At 37.8% G+C, this 19464-nt stretch overlaps 1 protein-coding gene across 18 annotated transcripts in view; it reads left to right on the top strand.

The window, feature by feature from the left end:
• The window catches only part of DENND4A (DENN domain containing 4A), a 130339-nt gene that overhangs the window by 98556 nt on the left and 12319 nt on the right, over positions 1-19464 (top strand). For all 18 annotated transcript variants that reach the window (XM_077939605.1, XM_077939601.1, XM_077939595.1 and 15 more), the window contains 2 exons: positions 367-1463; positions 15526-15715. In XM_077939605.1, the coding sequence (XP_077795731.1) occupies positions 367-1463; positions 15526-15715 (1287 nt within the window). The remainder of the gene's footprint in view (positions 1-366; positions 1464-15525; positions 15716-19464) is intronic.

Below are 19464 nucleotides of genomic sequence, written 5' to 3'. Positions count from 1 at the left end.
GGAATTAGTAAGTATAAATCTTAATTGATGACATCTTTAAAAAGCGATACATCCTAATGTCTAGGAGCATACCCTTTATAATTGGACAAATCTGAATTTGAATCTCAGTTCTGTCTCTTAAGGACTGAGTTACTCTGAGCTAGATAATTAATCTCTCTGAGTGTTCCTTTTTTCTCAACCCATAAGGATGTTGGAATGTTTACAGTAGGAAATACAAGTAAAGTGTCTAGTATAGTATCTGTCAAATAACAGACACTCAGTGAGTACTTGCTATTATCGTTTTCATCACTAGAATTTTAAATATTTAAAATGACTTCTATTTGCTATTATATTTTCATGGCTAAAAGCACTTTACTTGTTTTTCAGAAAGCACACCTGAGCTGCTCTTAATATCATCTCTTGAGGATACAAACGGAACAAGAAACATTCAAAGTAGATGCTTCAGGAAAAGACATAAAAGTGACAATGAAACTAATTTGCAGCAGCAAGTGGTCTGGGGAAATAGAAACCGTAATCTTAGTGGAGGGGTACTGATGGGATTTATGCTCAATAGAATTAACCAGGAAGCCACCCCTGGAGATATAGTTGAAAAATTGGGAGCTGATGCAAAAATTCTTTCAAATGTTATCTCAAAAAGCACAAGACCAAATACTCTTGATATTGGGAAGCCACCTTTAAGATCAAAAAGAGACAGTCTAGAAAAGGAATCTAGTGATGATGATACGCCTTTTGATGGTTCTAACTATTTGGGAGATAAAGTGGAATCTCCTGTTATTTTTGACTTAGAAGACTTAGACAGTGAAACAGATGGATCAAAAGCAGGATGTGTTGCTACGCAAAATCCCAAGAGTATTCAACGTATGAACAGCAGCTTTTCAGTAAAACCTTTTGAAAAAACTGACGTTGCAACAGGATTCGATCCCCTCTCTCTTTTGGTTGCTGAGACTGAACAGCAGCAAAAAGAAGAAGAGGAGGAGGATGAAGATGATAGCAAAAGCATTTCAACACCATCTGCTAGGCGTGATTTAGCTGAAGAAATTGTGATGTATATGAATAATATGAGCAGCCCTTTGACAAGTCGTACACCAAGCATTGATTTACAACGGGCATGTGATGATAAATTAAATAAGAAAAGTCCACCATTGGTCAAGGCATGCAGAAGATCTAGTCTGCCTCCTAATTCTCCTAGGCCAGTGAGACTTACCAAATCTAAAAGTTACACAAAAAGTGAGGAGAAGCCAAGGGAGAGACTTTGGTCTTCTCCAGCCTTCTCACCTACTTGCCCATTTAGGGAAGAATCTCAGGATACATTAACCCACTCATCACCTTCATTTAACTTAGATACACTACTAGTACCTAAACTAGATGTTCTAAGAAACAGTATGTTCACTGCTGGAAAAGGAGTTGCAGAGAAAGCAAGCAAATGGTATTCAAGATTCACCATGTACACCACATCATCTAAGGTAAGTTTGGTTAGTATTTGCTACTTTTACTGTCGCACATACACACCCATCACCACCAAAAGCCTCTTACTTGTTTTAACTATTCTTCCTAAACATAGCTTTATAAAAAGGACTCATGGGGTGTGTAAGTTTTGTTAAGTATCAGAATTGGAACTGAAATAATAACTTCAAAGAAAAGAAAATTTACTAAGGTTATATTTGTAATTCAGTTTTGAAAGACAGTGATTTGTAGCTGGAGTAAGAATTAGTGTTACATGAAAGTACTTACTGAATTTCAATATTTCCTTCAAGATGCAGATTTTTTTTCCAGATAGTGTGTCCAATATGCCCTCAAAAATTACCAGTCAGGTATGTGGTTTGCCCTTCTGGTTAGGATGGAGTAACTTACAGTAGACTTACACACCTTCCCCTAAGAGCAAAAAGCTAGATGAAATAGAGAAAGTATCTGTTTAAAGTCATCAGAGAACTGCTGAAGTAACTAGAAAGCAGAGAGGCAGGATTCTAGAGAGGTGAGCTGAAGTTCTAGAGCTGCTTTCTCCCTGAGGGGATTTGCTAATTATGGGCATGAAGCACTAGGTTGTAAATCTAGGCTTTCCCTTATCAGAACTTTTGGGACCTTGTGGGTTAGAGAGACAAAATTGAAGACTTTAAGGGCCTCAAATACACCGAAGATTTTCTTCCTTCAAGACATTTTCCACATACTTGATACGGCATGAGAAGAGTAAGTAGAACGTCTGTGAGAAATCAAGTTCTCAGCAGTTTCATGGTCCTGGAATCATAATAGCTAGAGTTCAGGAGCTGCCAGAGGGAGGAGGGCTTCAACTGGAATACTTACAGAGGTATGCCTTAGGAACATTGACAAACCAGAGGTAGACTAAGCCTGACCGAAATTGCAACATAGACTTGACTCGGGTCATTTGTGATTTGGTTAAAATAATAGCTTTTACTCTTATCAACAGAGAAAAGATTGTGCCTTTTCTGGAGGAATAAAACATCATCTAGAATCGTTACAGTTTTTAATGTACAATGTCTGTCACTCAATTAAAAATAGCTGTGCCAGGAGACAGGAACATAGCTGAAAAATGAAGAAAGCAGATAATGGAAAGAGACCCTAAAGTGATCCATATGTTTGAATTAACAAGGGACTTTGAAATAATTATAATATGTTCAAGAATATAAAGGAAATTGTATAAAAAAATAACTGTAAAGATGGAAGATTTCACTAGATAATCGGAATGTATTTAAAATAATCAAGCATAAATTTTAGAACTGAAAACGAAATAAAAAGCAAAAATCTTGAGCCAGAGAAAAAGATGCATTGTCTGCAAAGGAGCAGTGATCTTCTGAAGAGAAACTGTGATGTCAGAAGACACTGGAAAGATGTCTTTAAAGTGCTGAAAGAAAATAACTGTCAACCTATTTTTCTATACTCAACAAAAATATTCTTTAGGAATTGGGGTGAAAATACTGGTTCCACTGTGGTAACATAAGGCCACCACAGCCCATCCTTCCCACTGATTATAACTTAAAAACCAGACAAAATATAAAAAACAACTAAGGATTCTGAAAAATAAATAAAAGCAGGGAGTTTCTGGGGAGAGACCAACACAGAAATGAGTTTATCATTTTCTTTCCTCATGCATCTTTGCCCCAAGGGCAGTCACATCATGGCATGGCACCTCTGGCAGATAAAACTTCAAGAGAAACCCCATATTTCCTGAACAGAGAAGCCTGAGAAAGAGGCCTCTTTGTGCAGAAAGTTTGAGGGGAATCCCATACAGGTTTCACCCTACCCCTTGACCTGCACAGTCATGGGACAGATGCAAACTGGAATAGAAAAGGCTTAAGTAACTGAACCAAAAGTTCACAGCCTACAAAAAGTAAAACATGAATTACAGTCTGAATATATAACTCAATTGTTTGCCTGCTGAGACAAGAGCATCAACAATCTCTGAAGTATTATAACTGTACCCAGGCTACATAACATAATATTCAGTGTCCAAGATAAAATCCAAAATTACTTGGTATAAAGGACCAGGAAAATGTGACCAATTCTCAAGGAAAAGACAACTCCAAGATGACTCAGATGTTGGAACTATCAGGGAAAAACTTTAAAGCAGCTCCCATAACTGGTTCCTTTAGGTAAAGGAAAACACATTTGAAATAAAATAAATTCTAGCAAGAAATATAATTTATTAAAACAAATTTTATAACTGCAATATATAATATCCAATATAAACTGATTGAATGGGTTAAATAACAGAATGGAGATGACAATGAAAAGTCAGTGACCTTGAAGATAGAGTAATAGAAATTAATCAGAAGAAGAGAGAAAAGATTTTTATAAAAATAAACATAGACTCAGGGACTTGTGTGACAATATGAAAAGGAACAAATGAAATATGGATAACTGGAGTTCCAGAAGAATTGAAGAGAGAGATTTTGTTAGAAAAGATATTTGAAGATTTGAAAACATAATGGCTGAAACCTCCAAAATTGGTGAAAGATACAGATTTATAGATACAAGAGACTCAGCAAATTAGACAGAGTAAACTCAAAACTACACCTGCACACATCAAAGTAAACTGCCAAAAAGCAGATATTCACCTGCTAACAAGAAAATGGCTGCTAAAGAAATTTAAAATACACTGAAAGCTATTAACAAAAAATTATACATTACCTACAGAGCCATAAAGATTTGAATGTACCCATGCACTTTTCATCATAATCCTTGGAGGGAAGAATTTAGTGGAACTGTACCTTTAACACATTGAAAGAAAGACCTGTCAACTCAGAATTCTATATCCAGTAAAAATATTCTTCAGGGGTGAAGGTGAAATAAAGACATTTTCAGATAAAAGAATTCATGAGCAATGGGATTGCTCTATGAGATATGCTGAACGAAGTTATTTAAACTGAAGAAAAATGATACCAAAGAGAAACCTGGATCTTCAGGAATAAAAGAAATGCAAAATAAATGGTAAATAGCTGGTTATTAGAAAAGATTACTTTTTTTCCTCCAAAACTTAAAGAAAAACCTATAATTGTCCAAAACAAAAATAGTAACATTATCTCATGGAATTTTCAATATGTGTAGATGTTTGACAGTAGTAAACATCAGTAATAAAGGGACTTACCCCACAGACCTTCATTATAGTTATATTATTAAATATGAAATGATATAAAACTAACTCCAAGTAGACTTTAAATGATTAGATATGTATATTGTAATCCCTGGAGCACTGAGTTAAAAAAATACAGTGAGGTGTAGCCAAAAAGCCAATAAAAATATTCAAATAGTCTTACAGAGAACAGGAAATCTTAAAGAGGCCAAGAAAGGGGGAACAGAGAAATAGACTAGAGGTAACCATATCAGTAATTAAATGATAACAATCTAAACACCTCAATTAAAAGGCAGATGTTAGGCTAGTCATGGTGGCTCATGTTGGTAATCCCAGCTCTCCGGAAGGCCAAGCCAGGAGAATTGCTTAAGGTCAGGAATTTGAGACCAGCCTGAGCAGCGTAGCAAGACCCTGTCTGTACTAGATAGATAGATAGATAGATAGATAGATAGATAGATAGATAGATAGATAGATAGATAGATAGATAGATAGATAGATATATTTTTTTTAAACTAACTGGCCATGGTGGCACATACCTGTAGTCCTAGCTACTCAGGAGGCTGAGGCAGGAGGGTTGCTTGAACCCAGAAGTTCAAGGCTGTAGTGAGCTATGATTGTGCCACTGCACTCCAACCTGGGCAACAGACTGATTTCAAAATGATGAGGAGTTGGATGTTATGGTGTGTACCTGTAGTTCCAGCTACTCAGGAGGTTGAGGTGGAAGGTCTGGATTGCTTGGGTCTAGGAGTTCTAGGCCAACCAGGGCAGCATAGCAAGACTCTGTCTCTCAAAAATATTGATTATAAGAAACAGTTCATCAGGAAGACACAATAATTATCCATGTATATTCACTAAATCCCAGAGCCTCAAAACAATGACACAATAATTGGTAGAATTAAGGGGAGTTCTAAATCTTAGTAGGACATTTAAAAACTCTCAATTGATAGAAGAACTAACAAAAATTGGTCAAGACAAATCTCAACAACACCATCAGCTACCTTTATATAATTGACATTTATAGAATATACACTCAACAACTACAGAACACACGTTCTTTTCAAGTGTTTACAGTACAGTCATCAAGATAAACTATGTTTGGCTTTTAAAAAACCTCAGTCAATTGAAAAGGATCCAAAACAAAGTGCATTGTAGAGTTACAGAACATTACCAAGGGATTTTAAAGGAGATTTAAATAAATGGAAAGACATTCCTTGTTCATGGAATTGAAGACTCGGTATTGTTTAACTGCAACCCTCCCTATATTGGCGTCTAAATATGTATCAAAATTGCCCCTATCAAGATTCCAGCAGGATTTTGTAGAATTCAACAAGTTGATCCTAAAATTAATATAGAAAATAGAAGGACCCAGAATAGCCAAAACAATTTGGAAAAAGAAAAAATTGGGGGACTCACAATTCCCTATTTCAAAATTTACTACAAAGCTACAGTTACCAAGACAGTGTGCTGCTAGGATAAACAGAGATGAATAGATGAGAGAATAAAATTTAGACTCCAGAAATAAACTCTTATGTTTATGGTCATTTAAATTTCAATAAAGATGCCAAGGCAATTCAATGGGGAAATGATAGTTTTTGTCAAAAAATGGTGCTGAGATAATTGGATATCTGCATGCAAATACAGTCAGCCTTCTGTATCTGCAAGTTCTGCCTCCATGGATTAAACCAACCACAGATTGAAAATATTAAAAATAAATACAAATAATATAGTATAATTATTTACATAGCGTTTACATTGTATTAGGTATTATAAGTAATCTAGAGATGATTTAACGTTTACAGGAGGATGTGCATAAGTTATATGCAAATACCAACCCCCTGTGGATACTGAGGGATGACTGTAGGTGAATGTAGACACTCAACTTATATTCAGCCATTAACACAAAATGGATAAGATGTCTAAATGTAAGAGCTAGCACACTATAAAAATTGTGGGCCAGCGGTGGCTCACGCTTGTAATCCCAGCAGTTTGGGAGGCCGAGGCGGGCGAATCACGAGGTCAGGAAATCGAGACCATCCTGGCTAACACAGTGAAACCCCATCTCTACTAAAAATACAAAAAATTAGCCGGGCGTGGTGGCAGGCGCCTGTAGTCCCAGCTATTTGGGAGAGTGAGGCAGGAGAATGGCGTGAACCCAGCAGGCAGAGATTGCAGTGAGCCAAGATTGCACCATTGCACTCCAGCCTGGGCGACAGAGTGAGACTCGTCTCAAAAAAAAAAAAAAAAAAAAAAAAAATTGTGGGCCAGGCGTGGTGGCTCATGCCTGTAATCTCAGAACTTTGGGAGGCTGAGGCGGGCAGATCGCCTGAGGTCAGGAGTTTGAGACCAGCGTGGCTAACATGGTGAAACCCCTGTTTCTACTAAAAATACAAAAAATTAGCCAGGCATGGTGGTACGTTCCTATAATCCCAGCTACTCAGGAGGCTGAGGTAGGACAATCGCTTGAACCCAGGAGGTGGAGGTTGTGGTAAGGTGGGATCGCACCATTGCACGCCAGCTTGGGCAACAAGAGCAAAACTCTGTCTCAAAAAAAAAAAAAAAAGAAAATACAGGAAGAAAATCTTTTAAGACCTTGAATTAAGCCAAGAATTCTTAGGTATGATACCAGAAACAGTCTATAAAAGGAAAAATTGATAGGTTAGGCATTACCAAAATTCAAGACTTGTGCTCCAAAAATGAAAATGTAAGAAAATGAAAAGCCACAGACTGGGGAAAAGATATGCAAATTCTGTATTTAGTAAATGACTTGAATCCATAATACACAAACAACTCTCACAGCTCAATAAGAAGATAAACAACCCAAGTAAAAAGTAGTTCTAAATAGATATTTCACCAAAGAAGAGATACGAATGGCTGAAAATCACATGAAACATGCTCAACATAATTAGTTATTAGGCATTAATTGTATTCGAAGCCACAGTGAAATCCCATTTCACACTCACTAGAAGAATGGCTGTAATCCAAAAGATGACAAGTGGAGGGGATGTGAAGAAATGGGAACCCTCATACTTCTTTGGTGGGAATGTTAAATGGTACAGCCCCTTTGGAAAACAATCTGGCAGCTTCTTTAAAAGCTAAGCATTAATTTAACATATGACCCAGCAGTTTCACTCTAAATAATCTACCCAAGAGAAATGAAAACGTAGTCTACACACAGATTTTATGTGAATATTCATAACATTGCTCATAAAAGCCAAAAAATGGAAACAACCCAAATTTCCATCAACTGGAAAATAGGTAAAATGTGTTATACAGTGGAATATAATTGAGCAATACAAAAGAATGAAATACTGATAATATGCCTTAAAAAATTGATGAACTAGCCAGGCCCGGTGGCTCACGCCTGTAATCCCAGCACTTTGGGAGACCGAGGCGGGCAGATCATGAGGTCGGGAGATTGAGACCCCGGTGAAACCCCGTCTCTACTAAACATACAAAAAATTAGCCGGGCGTGGTGGCAGGCACCTGTAGTCCCAGCTACTCGGGAGGCTGAGGCAGGAGAATGGCGTGTACCTGGGAGGCAGAGCTTGCAGTGAGCCGAGATCGCGCCGCTGCACTCCAGCCTGGGCGACAGAGCGAGACTCCATCTCAAAAAGAAAAAAAAAAATTGATGAACCTCAAATTCATCAAATTTGAGGTGATGAATTAAGCCAGATTTTAAAAGACCAAATATTGTATGAATCCATTGATATGAAATGTCCAGAAGAGGCAAATCTTGCCTGGTGTTAGGAAGACAATGGAGATAAACTGTAAATGGGTATGAGATATCTTACTGGGGTGGTAAAAATTTTCTAAAATTAGAAACGTTCTAAAACTTGGTAAATTTACTACAAAGATTATTGAATTGTAGACTTAATATGAGTGAATGTTATGACATGAAAATTAAGCCCCAATAAGGTTTCTTTTTAAATCAAGCATATTTTCTGACCACAATAGAATTCATTACAAATCACTAAGAATAAGTAAGAGATCAAGAAAAACCTGAACACACTTCCAAATAGTTTGAATCAAAGATAAAATCATAAAGGAAATTAGAATAATGTTTGAGTGGAATGAACAAAAATATATCAAAATTTGTCAGATACAACTAAGAGGTGCTTAGAGTTTAACTTATAGCTTTAAATGCTGTAGTTAGAAGTGATTTAAAATTAATGATTTATGGTTCTACCTTAAGAAACTAGAAAAAAAGAACAAAGTAAGCTCAAAGTAAGTAGGAAGAAGGAAGTAATAAAGATGGAGCAGAAATCAGTAAAACTGAAAAGATGGAAAGAGTAAGAATATCAATAAAACCAAAAGCTGATTCTTTAAAAACAACAACAAAATTGACACACTGCTGGCTAGACTGATCTAGAAAAAGAGAACACAATCACTAATGTCAGAAAGATCCCACCTAAAGATGAAAATAAATAATATTTTTTAAAGCCTAGGATAGGCATGTCTCATTTATTGTGCTTGCTTTACTGCACTACACAGATGTCATGCTTTTTACAAATTGAAGGTTCGTGGCAACCCTGTGTTGAGCAAGTCAATTGGTATCATTTTCCAATAGCATGTGGTTACTTCATGTCTCTGTGTCACATTTCGATAATTCTTGCAGTATTTCAAACTTTTTCATTATTATATCTGTTATGGTGACTTGTGATCAATGATCCTTGATGTTGTTATTGTAATAGTTTTGAGACACCATGAACTGTTCCCGTATAAGATGGTAAACTTAATCGATAAATGTTGTGTGATTTCTGACTGTCCACCAAATGGCCATTCTCCTGACTCTCTCCCTCTCCTCAGGCCTTCCTATTCCTTGAGACACAACAATATTGAAATTAAGCCAATTAATAACCCTACAGTGGCCTCTAAGTGTTCACATGAAAGGAAGAGTCACACATTTTTCACTGTAAATCAAAAGTTAGAAATGATGAAGCTTAGTGAGGAAGACATGTCAAAAGCCAAGTAAGGCCGAAAGTGAGGTCTTCTGCACCAAACAGCCAAGTTGTGAATGCACAGGGAAAGTTCTTGAAGGAAATTAAAAGTGACATGAGTGATAAGACAGCAAAACAGTGTTATTGCCCAAAAGGAGAAAGTTTGAGTGGTCTGGATAGATCAAATCAGCCACAATATTCCCTTAAGATAAAGCCTAATCCAGAGCAAGGCCCTAACTCTTCAATTCTATGAAGGCTGAGGAAGCTGCAGAAGAAAAGTTTGAAGCCAGCAGAGGTTGGCTCATGAGGTTTAAAGAAAGAAGCTGTCTCTGTAACATAAAAGTGCAGGATGAAGCAAGGGCTAATATAGAAGATGTAGCTAATTATCCACAAGATCTATGTAAGGTCACTGATGAAGGTGGCTACGCTAAACAACAGATTTCCAGTGCAGATGAAACAGCCCTGTATTGGAAGAAGATGTCCATCTAGAACTTTGATGGCGAGAGAGGAAAAGTCAGTGCCTGGCTTCCAGGCTTCAAAGGACAGGCTGACTCTTGTTAGGGAGTAGTGTAGCTGGCGATGTTAAATTAAGGCAATGCTCATCTACCATTCTGAAAATCCTAGAATTTGCTAAAGGTACCCTGCCTGTGCTCTGTAAATGGAACAGAAAACCTGGATGACAGCACATCTGTTTACAGCATGGTTTACTGAATGTTTTAAACCCATTGTTGAGACCTACTGCTCAGAAAAAAAAATATTTATTTCAAAATATTACTGCTCATTGACAATGCATCTAGTCACGCAAGAGCTCCAATAGAAAAGCAGTCACCAGGTGCAGTGGCTCATGCCTGTAATTCCAGCGCTTTGGAAGGCTGAGACAGGCGGATCCCTTGAGCTCAGAAATTTGAGACCAGCCTGGGCAACATGGCAAAACCCTGTCTCTACAAAAAATTAGCCAGTGTGGTGGCACACGCCTGTGGTCCCAGCTACTCAGGAAGCAGAGGTGGGAGAATCGCTTGAATCTGGGAGGCGGAGGTTGCACTGGGCCGAGATCGCTGTCTGTACTCCAGCCTAACTGACAGAACTGAACCCCCATCTTCAAAAAAAACCAAAATGTCAAGGAGTCAAGTTGAATGATGAAAAAAGAAATGTCAAGGAGATTTATTTTTTTCATGCTAGTATTCATTCTGCAGCCCATGGATCAAGGAGTCAATTTTACTTTTAACTTAGTATTTAAGAAATACATTTCATAAAGTTATAGCCACAATAAGGTAGTGATTCCTGTGATGGATCTGGGCAAAATAAATTGAAAACCTTCTGGAAAGGATTCTCTTCTAGATGCCATTAATGGCATTCATAATTCATAGGAGGAGATCAAAATAGCAACATTACTGGAGTTTGGAAGAAATAGATTCCAATTCTCAAGGATGATTTTGAGGAGTTCAAGACTTCAGTGGAGGAATTATGCAGATATGGTGAAAATAGCAAAACCCTAGAATTAGAAGTGGAGCCTTGAAGATGTGACTTAATTGCTGCAATCACATAATAAAACTTGAAGGGATGAGGGGTTGCTTCTTATGAATGAGCAAAGAAAGTTGTCAAACAGTATCACATGCTACAGAGAAATCTTTCTTGAAGAGTCAATGCAGCAAACTTCATTATTGTCCTCTTTTTTACCACAGCCACTCAACCTTCAGCAGCCACCACCCTATTCAGTCACCAGCCATTAACATCCAGGCAAAACCCTCAACCAGCAAAAAGATTACCACTTGCTGAAGGTTCACATGATTGTTAGCAATTTTTAGTAATAAGGTATTTTTAAGTTTATGGCATTTTTTAGACATAATGTTGTTGTATAGTAGGCTTCAGTGTAGTGTGAACAACTTTTATATGCACTGGGAAATAAGTTTGTGGTTTGCTTTACTGTGACATTTGCTTTGTTGAGTTGGTCTGGAACTGAGCCTGGCATACCTCCAAGGTATGTCTGTACAGTGCCTTCATTGAAGACACTAAATAAATGGTTATTGTTGCTATACTCAATGAAATTCAGTCTCATTAATTTTTCTGCATATAAAGAATTTAATGTCTCTCAATGTAAAATTCTTTTTTATAATTTCAAACATGCATAATCTGTATTTTAATTAGAAAAATTCAACTATTTGACTTATTTTTTATACTAAGTAATTCTTTTATGCATAAACAGCAACAAGACCTCTGGTTCAGGATGTTAAAATACACATCTGTATTCCCTCCTCCTCAAAATCCCATTAAAGTGACAGAAAAATAGATATAATAAATCCATCAAAGCAGTGAAAGAAGAAAAGTATGCCATCAGGAGATGAGAAATTTTCATACCTTAAAATGAGAAAGCAGATGAAACTGGATTGATAGAAATGCCTGAATACAGAAAGTATAGCCTCCAAAGTAGTAATAAGAGAGATCAGCTACCAAGATGAGAAGTGTTCTTGTGAATGAAGCCCAGGTGAGCAGGCAGAAGTATAAAATTACACAGCCAGGTAATTAAATTAAAAGACTACTTAAGGAATAGTTTGGCTAGGCATTGTTTTTCCTCTTACAGGAGTAGTTGTGAAAATGAAATACTCCAGTTCACAAAGGCATGAAATCTTTAAGTACTAAGAGTGAAGGAGAGATACCAAGGACAGGTATTGAGATAGGAAAGAAAGTAGGGTTAAAAGTAATTCCAAAATTTCATTATTAGCTCAGATTTTTTTTTAAGGAAGCCCCACTCTACTTAAAATATACTGAAGTATCCACCAACCAAAGTAAAACCTTCCTTTGTTTGGTTGCCCTGTACATTCTCTTCCAATTCCCCATCCAAGCACTCTAAAGGGTGACCTGCTTGCAGACATGCGCACATTGAGCTCTGTCATTCAAGAGAGTCTGAGTTCAAGACCAGCCTGGGTAACATGGCAAAACCCCACCTCTAGAAAATAAAAAATTAGCCAGGTGTGGTGGTGCATGCCTGTGGTCCCAGCTACTTGGGAGGCTGAGGTGGGAAGATTGCTTGAGCTCTGGAGGTGGAGGTTGCAGTGAGCCGTGATTGTGCCGCTGTCCTCCAGCCTGAATGACAGAGCAAAACCCTACCTCAAAAAAAAAAAAAGTTTAATGTTATAAAATTAAAAGATGAAATAGAAGAAAACTTAGTTAACTTGATAAGAGTATCAAAAAACTATAGTAAACACCATCCCTAACAGTGAAATGTCATAAATATTTCTTTTAAAGTCAGAATCAGGCCAGGCATGGTGGCTCACACCTGTAATCCCAGCACTTTGGGAGGCCGAGGTGGGCGAATCACGAGGTCAGGAGATTGAGACCATTCTGGCTAATACGGTGAAACCCCATCTCTACTAAAAATACAAAAAGTTAGCTGGGTGTGGTGGCATGCGCCTGTAGTCCCAGCTATCCAGGAGGCTGAGGCAGGAGAATCACTTGAACCTGGGAGGTGGAGGACAGAAGTTGCATTCAGCTGAGATGACGCCACTGCACTCCAGCCTGGGTGACAGAGCTAGACTCTGTCTCAAAATAATAATAATAAAATAATAAAGTCAGGATCAAGGGAAGGAAGCATGCTAAACACCTGTGCCAGCCACCCAACAGCATTCTGGATTCTAACAGTACCAGAAGGCAAGGAAAAGAAGTGAGAGATAAAGGCCGGGCATGGTGGCTCATGCTTGTAATCCCAGCACTTTGGGAGGCCGAGGCAGGCATATCACTTGAGTCTAGGAGTTCAAGACCAGCCTGAGCAACATGGTGAAATGCTGTCTCTGCTAAAAAAAAAAAAAAAAAAAAAATTAGCCAGGCATGGTGGTGTGCACCTGTAGTCCCAGCTACTTGGAAGGCTGAGGTGGGAGGGTCACCTAAGCCTGAGAAGTCCAGCCTGGGTGACATAGTGAAACTGTCTGAAAACAAAAAATGATAGATAAAAATGTTGTAAAATAATTTAATAAAACTTGATATTCTCATAAATGAGGTTATCTACTACCACTGAAAAAACTGTTTGAACTGGTAAGGTGACTAGAAACAACATAAACATTTGTAAAACAACTTTCCTAGATATGACAGTGGCCAGTTAGAAAAGTAATGGAAAAATATGAGCTAATTCACTAGAACACAAACATGAAATGTCTAGAAGTAAACATAACATCAAGTATATAATACCTACATGAATAAAACTATAATACTTTACTGAAGGACATAATTTACTGATGGATTCAGTCTTGTAAAGGTATCAGTTCTAACCAAATTAGTCAGGGTAGTCTAATTTAAAAATACAAGAAAAAAAAAGCAAACCAAATACCTGGTGACTAAATAATACAAATCATAATTAGCTGCTTTAAAATTGATAGAGAAGATACATGAGAATAATCAAGAAAATTTTGAAAAAGAAAAGTATGAGACCAGGTGCTGTGGCTCATGCCTGTAATCCCAGCACTTTGGGAGGCCGAGGCGGGCAGATCACTTAAGGTCAGGAATTCAAAACCAGCCTGGCCAACATGGTAAAACCCCCCATCTCTACTACACATACAAAAATTAGCTGGGCCTGGTGGTGGGCACCTGTAATCCCAGCTATTCGGGAGGCTGAGGCACAAGAATCGCTTTAACCCAGGAGGCGGAGGTTGCGCTGAGCCGAGATCATGCCACTGTACTCCAGCCTGGGCTTCAGACCGAAATTCTGTCTTTGAAAAAAAAAGATAAGAGACTGCGCTCTAAAATACCAAAACGAACAAAACTAATGCTAAAACTATAAAACAGTTTGCTAATCAATGCAAAACAGATAAATGGACTAGTGGAATGGAGAAAAGTCCAGAAATAAAACTGTCTATGTACATAGAAGTTTGGGGTATGAAAAAATAGCATTTAACATCAGTGGGAAATGAGACTATTAAGTAAATGTGTTGGTACACTTAGCTATCCACTTGAGGAAAAGATTGCTGCCCTTCACTGAACAACAACAACAAAAATAATCCTAGATGGATTAGATATTTAAGTGCAAAATTTTAAAAAGATTTTTTTTCTCGTTTAGGAGGGGAGAAATACTTCATTAGCAAGATACAGACCTTGGAACCCATAAAGGATGAAAATATTTTACTACATAAAAATGTTAAAGCCCGGCCAGGCATGGCGGCTCAGGCCTGTAATCCCAGTACTTTGGGAGGCCAAGGCAGGTGGATCACTTGAGGTCGGAAGTGAAGACTAGCCTGGCCAGCATGGTGAAACCCTGTCCCTACCAACAGTACAAAAATTAGCCAGGCACGGTGGCACGCACCTGTAATGCCAGCCACTGGGAGCACTCCTCCCAGACAGGAGGATTGCTTGAGCCTGGGAGACAGAGGCTGCAGTGAGCTGAGATTGCCCACTGTACTCCAGCCTGGACAGCAGAGTGGACCCTGTCTCAAAAAAAAAAATTTTACCCTATCTGATTAAAAATAACAACAATGTGCACACACATGACTAGAAAAGTAGGTTGTATTACCTGAGTGGTAGAATTACAGGTATTAAATTTTTTTCATATAAAAATCTACAGCTACCAAATTTTCTCGTGTATTTTTAATATAACCAGAAAAAAATTAACTTTTTAACTTCAGTGTTCTCAAAAATGAAAAGTAGAAATATAGATATCTTTGAAACCTGGGTTATTGTGGAAAAGAATAAAACGTAATTCTAGTGGTTTCATATTTGGGTGATACCTTGTCAGAGAGGAAAATTATCAATAAATGGAGATTAAAAGTCAACAAGGTTTACCTTACTAGTATATATTTCACTGTAACCAAAAAATGATTTCTTAAAAATTGAACTGCAGCACATTTGTCCAAATGAGCATGCCTTTATAAAATTGGTTGTTTTTTTCTCTAGATGTTGTAATATTAGTTCAGCTGATCATCTGGGTAGTTAGGTGATAAGTATTTTTTCTGCCTTAGAAGTGACTTTTTAATTAACTACCTTTAAATGTATGAGAAATTAAGCTTATAATTATGTCCTTAGGATCAAAGTTCTGATCGTACCAGTCTTTCTTCAGTGGGAGCCCAGGATTCTGAATCTACCTCTTTAACAGATGAAGATGTCTGCCATGAGTTGGACGGAGCTACCTCCTCTCAAGAGACCAGTGCTACTTCAGGGACTAAGAGAATTGATCTCAGCCGAATAAGCCTGGAAAGTTCTGCATCCTTGGAAGGTTTGTCCAAACAGTTCTGTCATGCTGCATTTGATTTGTAGTTTCATTTGAATTGTGACACTTTCACTTTTTTTATGATTTAGTGTTGTTTTTTAATTTTGTAAACAATTTGTATAGTTCCAAAGTCGAAACAATAAAACCAAGGCGCTTTCACAAAAGTGTAACTTTCATCCCCACTCCCACATCTTGTTTTCTCCCTATCCGTAGAAACAACCATTTTTATTCATTTTTGGTTTATCCTTCCATTGTTGCTTTTTTAAAAATATAGGTATAGGTATATATATATATATATTTTTTTTTTTTCTTATTACTTCCCTGTCTTCTTACTCAAAGGTAACATACTGTCAATACTTTCCTACCCCTTGCTTTTGTCACTTAATATACTCTGAAGATCATTCCATATCATCACATAGCAATGTCCCCCATTCATTTTTTCAGCTATATAGTACAAAATTATAGTTATACATCATGTGTGGATGTATCATAATTTATTGTAGCCATTTCCCTATTAATGGACATTAAGTTTCCAGTTTTTCTAATGCTATAATGCATATATGTTATATTTTTACCAGTGTGTCTTTGGAAGATACTTCAGAATTCTTCCTTGAAGTGATATTGCCAAGTTCCCTTCCTCAGGCTATTTTGCATTCCCACTGCCAGTATATGAGAATACCTATTTCCCCACAGCCTTGTCAACAAAATACGTTGGCACACTTGGATTTTTACCATCTGATAGGTGAGGAATGTATTTCAGTTTAGTTTTCATTTCTATTTCTCTTATAAATGAAGTTGAGAATCTGTTTAAGGACCATTTGCATTTCTTTTTCTGTGGACTGTCCTTTGCCTACATTTTAATTGTTGGTCCTTTTTTAAATGTTTTTAGTAGCTTTTTTATATTAGGGAGTTAATCCTTTGTTGCTTATGTAAGTTGCAAGTAGTTTATCTAAGTTTGTTTTTTTGGGGTGTTTTTTTTTTTTTTTTTTGCCATATGTAAGTTTTAAATTGTATGTCATCAAATGTATCAGTCTTTCCCCTTATTGCTTCTGGATTGTGAGTTGATAGAAAGGTTTTTCTTTCCTTAAGATGGAAAAGAATCCACCAGTGTTTTCTTCTGATACTTAACCTGGTTTCCTTCTTAATATTTTCTGGGGCCTGCAGACTTTTTCTGTAAAGCATTATGTAGTAAATATTTTAGGTTTTGCAGGCCACATACACCTCTGTCACATATTCTTTTTTGGTTTTTTTCTTTAACAACTTTTTTAAATGTAAAAGACACTCTTAGCTCAGGGCCATACAAATATGGATTTTACCTCTGATTTAGATATTTGATCCATATGAAAGTTATCCTGGTTAATGGCATGAAGAATGGATGTAATAGAATATTTGTTTTTCACTTGTATCTTTTTTTTTTTTTTTTTTTTTGAGACGGAGTCTCGCTCTGTCGCCCAGGCTGGAGTGCAGTGGCGCAATCTCGGCTCACTGCAAGCTCCGCCTCCCGGGTTCACGCCATTCTCCTGCCTCAGCCTCCCAAGTAGCTGGGACTACAGGCGCCCGCCCCTGCGCCCGGCTAATTTTTTCTATTTTTAGTAGAGACGGGGTTTCACCATGGTCTCGATCTCCTGACCTTGTGATCCGCCCACCTCGGCCTCCCAAAGTGCTGGGATTACAGGCGTGAGCCACCACGCCCGGCCTCACTTGTATCTTTGCTCTTTTAAAAAGCTTTTATTATGGAAATTTTCAAACATACGCAAAAGTATAAAGAATAGCATAATGAACCCCCATGTATCCATCACCCAACTTCAATAATTATCAACAAATAACCAATCTTACTTTATCTGTTCCTCTTTCTCCTCTGCTGCCAACATTTTCTCCTTCCTCAATGAGTTATTTCAAGCAAATCTCAGACAATGTGTAATTTTATTCATAAACACTTCAGTATGTATCTCTAAAGTAAAAGACTTTTATGTTATCTATAACATAATGTGTCCTTTTTTTTTTTTAAAGATAGGGTCTCACTCTGTTGCTCAGGCTGGAGTGCAGTGGCACAGTCATGGCTTACTGCAACTGTTATCTCCCATGCTCAAGCCTCAGCATCCCAAGTAGCTGGGACTACAGGCGTGCACCAGCACACCCAGCTATTTTTTTGTAGAGACGGGATCTCACTATGTTGCACAGGCTGGTCTCAAATTCCTGGGCTCAAGTTATCCTCCCACATTGGCCTCCCAAAGTGCTGGGATTACAGGCGTGAGCCACCACACTCAGCTATCCTTTTATGAATGTAAATACATATCACAAGTTCAGCACACCTGAGTAACCAGCGCTCAGCTCAAGAAACAACACTCATAGCATCTAGAACCCTCTCTCATGCCCATGTCTAGTCACTTCTTTCTTTACAGGTAAACATTAACTTCTAACACCATAGATTAACTTGGCTAGTTTTGAACATTTTATGGGCTCATACAGGATGTCTCTTTTATGAAGTGTTTTGTTTTTTGAAAACATAATCATAATACCATCATACTTTTAAGTGATATTTATCATATATGTCAAATATTTAGTTTCAAATTTTCATGGTTATAAAGCTCATTTTATAGATGCTTTGTTCACATTGGGATCCATACAGGGTCAGCACTTGCATTTGGCTGATATGTCTATTAACTCTTTTTTGTCTTTACTCCCCTTCCTTTCCTTCTTTTTTCCCCCCTTGCTGTATATTTATGAAGAAATTAGGTGATTAGGCCCACTCCCTTCTTTTTTAACATACATGAACAGTTCATTGTCTAAGCAAATACCACTAAACTTACAGCCTGATTCATGTTTATTAAAATGAATATTCTATACTGTAGATTAGTTAGATACAAAAGGTAGGCTGCTCAAATAAATGATTGTATTAGTCAAGGCTAATAGAAGGTTTTGGGAAGCAATTTTGAACTAACTGTAGCAGAGGGATTACAGAAGGTTTGGGAAGAAGCATCAAGGGAAGAACTGCATTTACCACCAGTGCTAAGCATCTTAAAGGACAGCGTGAGATTTCAGCTTGCTGTCTGCCTCTCTAGGCTGTCTCTACATGGTAGGGAGTAGGACCAGTGGTAGTTCTTGGCCTTTTGGGTTTTTTTCTTCCTTGTTATTTATTTGCTGAAGCAATCAAGTCTTTAGTTTGGATCATGCTGATTGCATCCCAGTGGTGGTGTTTACCATGTTTTCCCATCCCCTTTTATTTCTTGTGGACTTGTAGTTTACACCATTAATTTTTTTGACCTTTGTTTATGATTTATTTTGAGACAATCTCACTCTATCACTCAGGCTGGAGTGCAGTGGCGCAGTTGTAGCTCACTGCAGCTTCCACCTCCTGGGATCAGGTGATCCTCCCACCTCAGCTTCCCAGGTAGCTGGGACTACAGGCACACAGTAACATACCTGGCTACTTTTTTTGTATTTTTTGAAGACATGGGGTTTTCACCATGTTGCCCAGGCTGGTCTCAAACTCCTGATCCACCTGCCTCAGCCTCACAAAGTGCTGGGATTATAGGCGTGGGCCACCATGCCTGGCCTTTTGATCTTTATCTTTATAAAAATACCAGTCCTTGGCTGGGCACGGTGGCGCACACCTGTAATCCCAGCACTTTGGGAGGCCGAGGTGGGCAGATCATAAGGTCAAGAGATCGAGACCATCCTGGCCAATATGGTGAAACCCCATCTCTACTAAAAATACAAAAAATTAGCTGGGTGTGGTGGCGTGCACCTGTAGT

This window comes from Macaca mulatta, chromosome 7 (genome assembly GCF_049350105.2).
Source record: "Macaca mulatta isolate MMU2019108-1 chromosome 7, T2T-MMU8v2.0, whole genome shotgun sequence".
NCBI lineage: Eukaryota > Metazoa > Chordata > Mammalia > Primates > Cercopithecidae > Macaca > Macaca mulatta.
The sequence above is the reverse complement of the archived record's forward strand: the minus strand, read 5'-3'. Positions and strand labels throughout refer to the sequence as shown.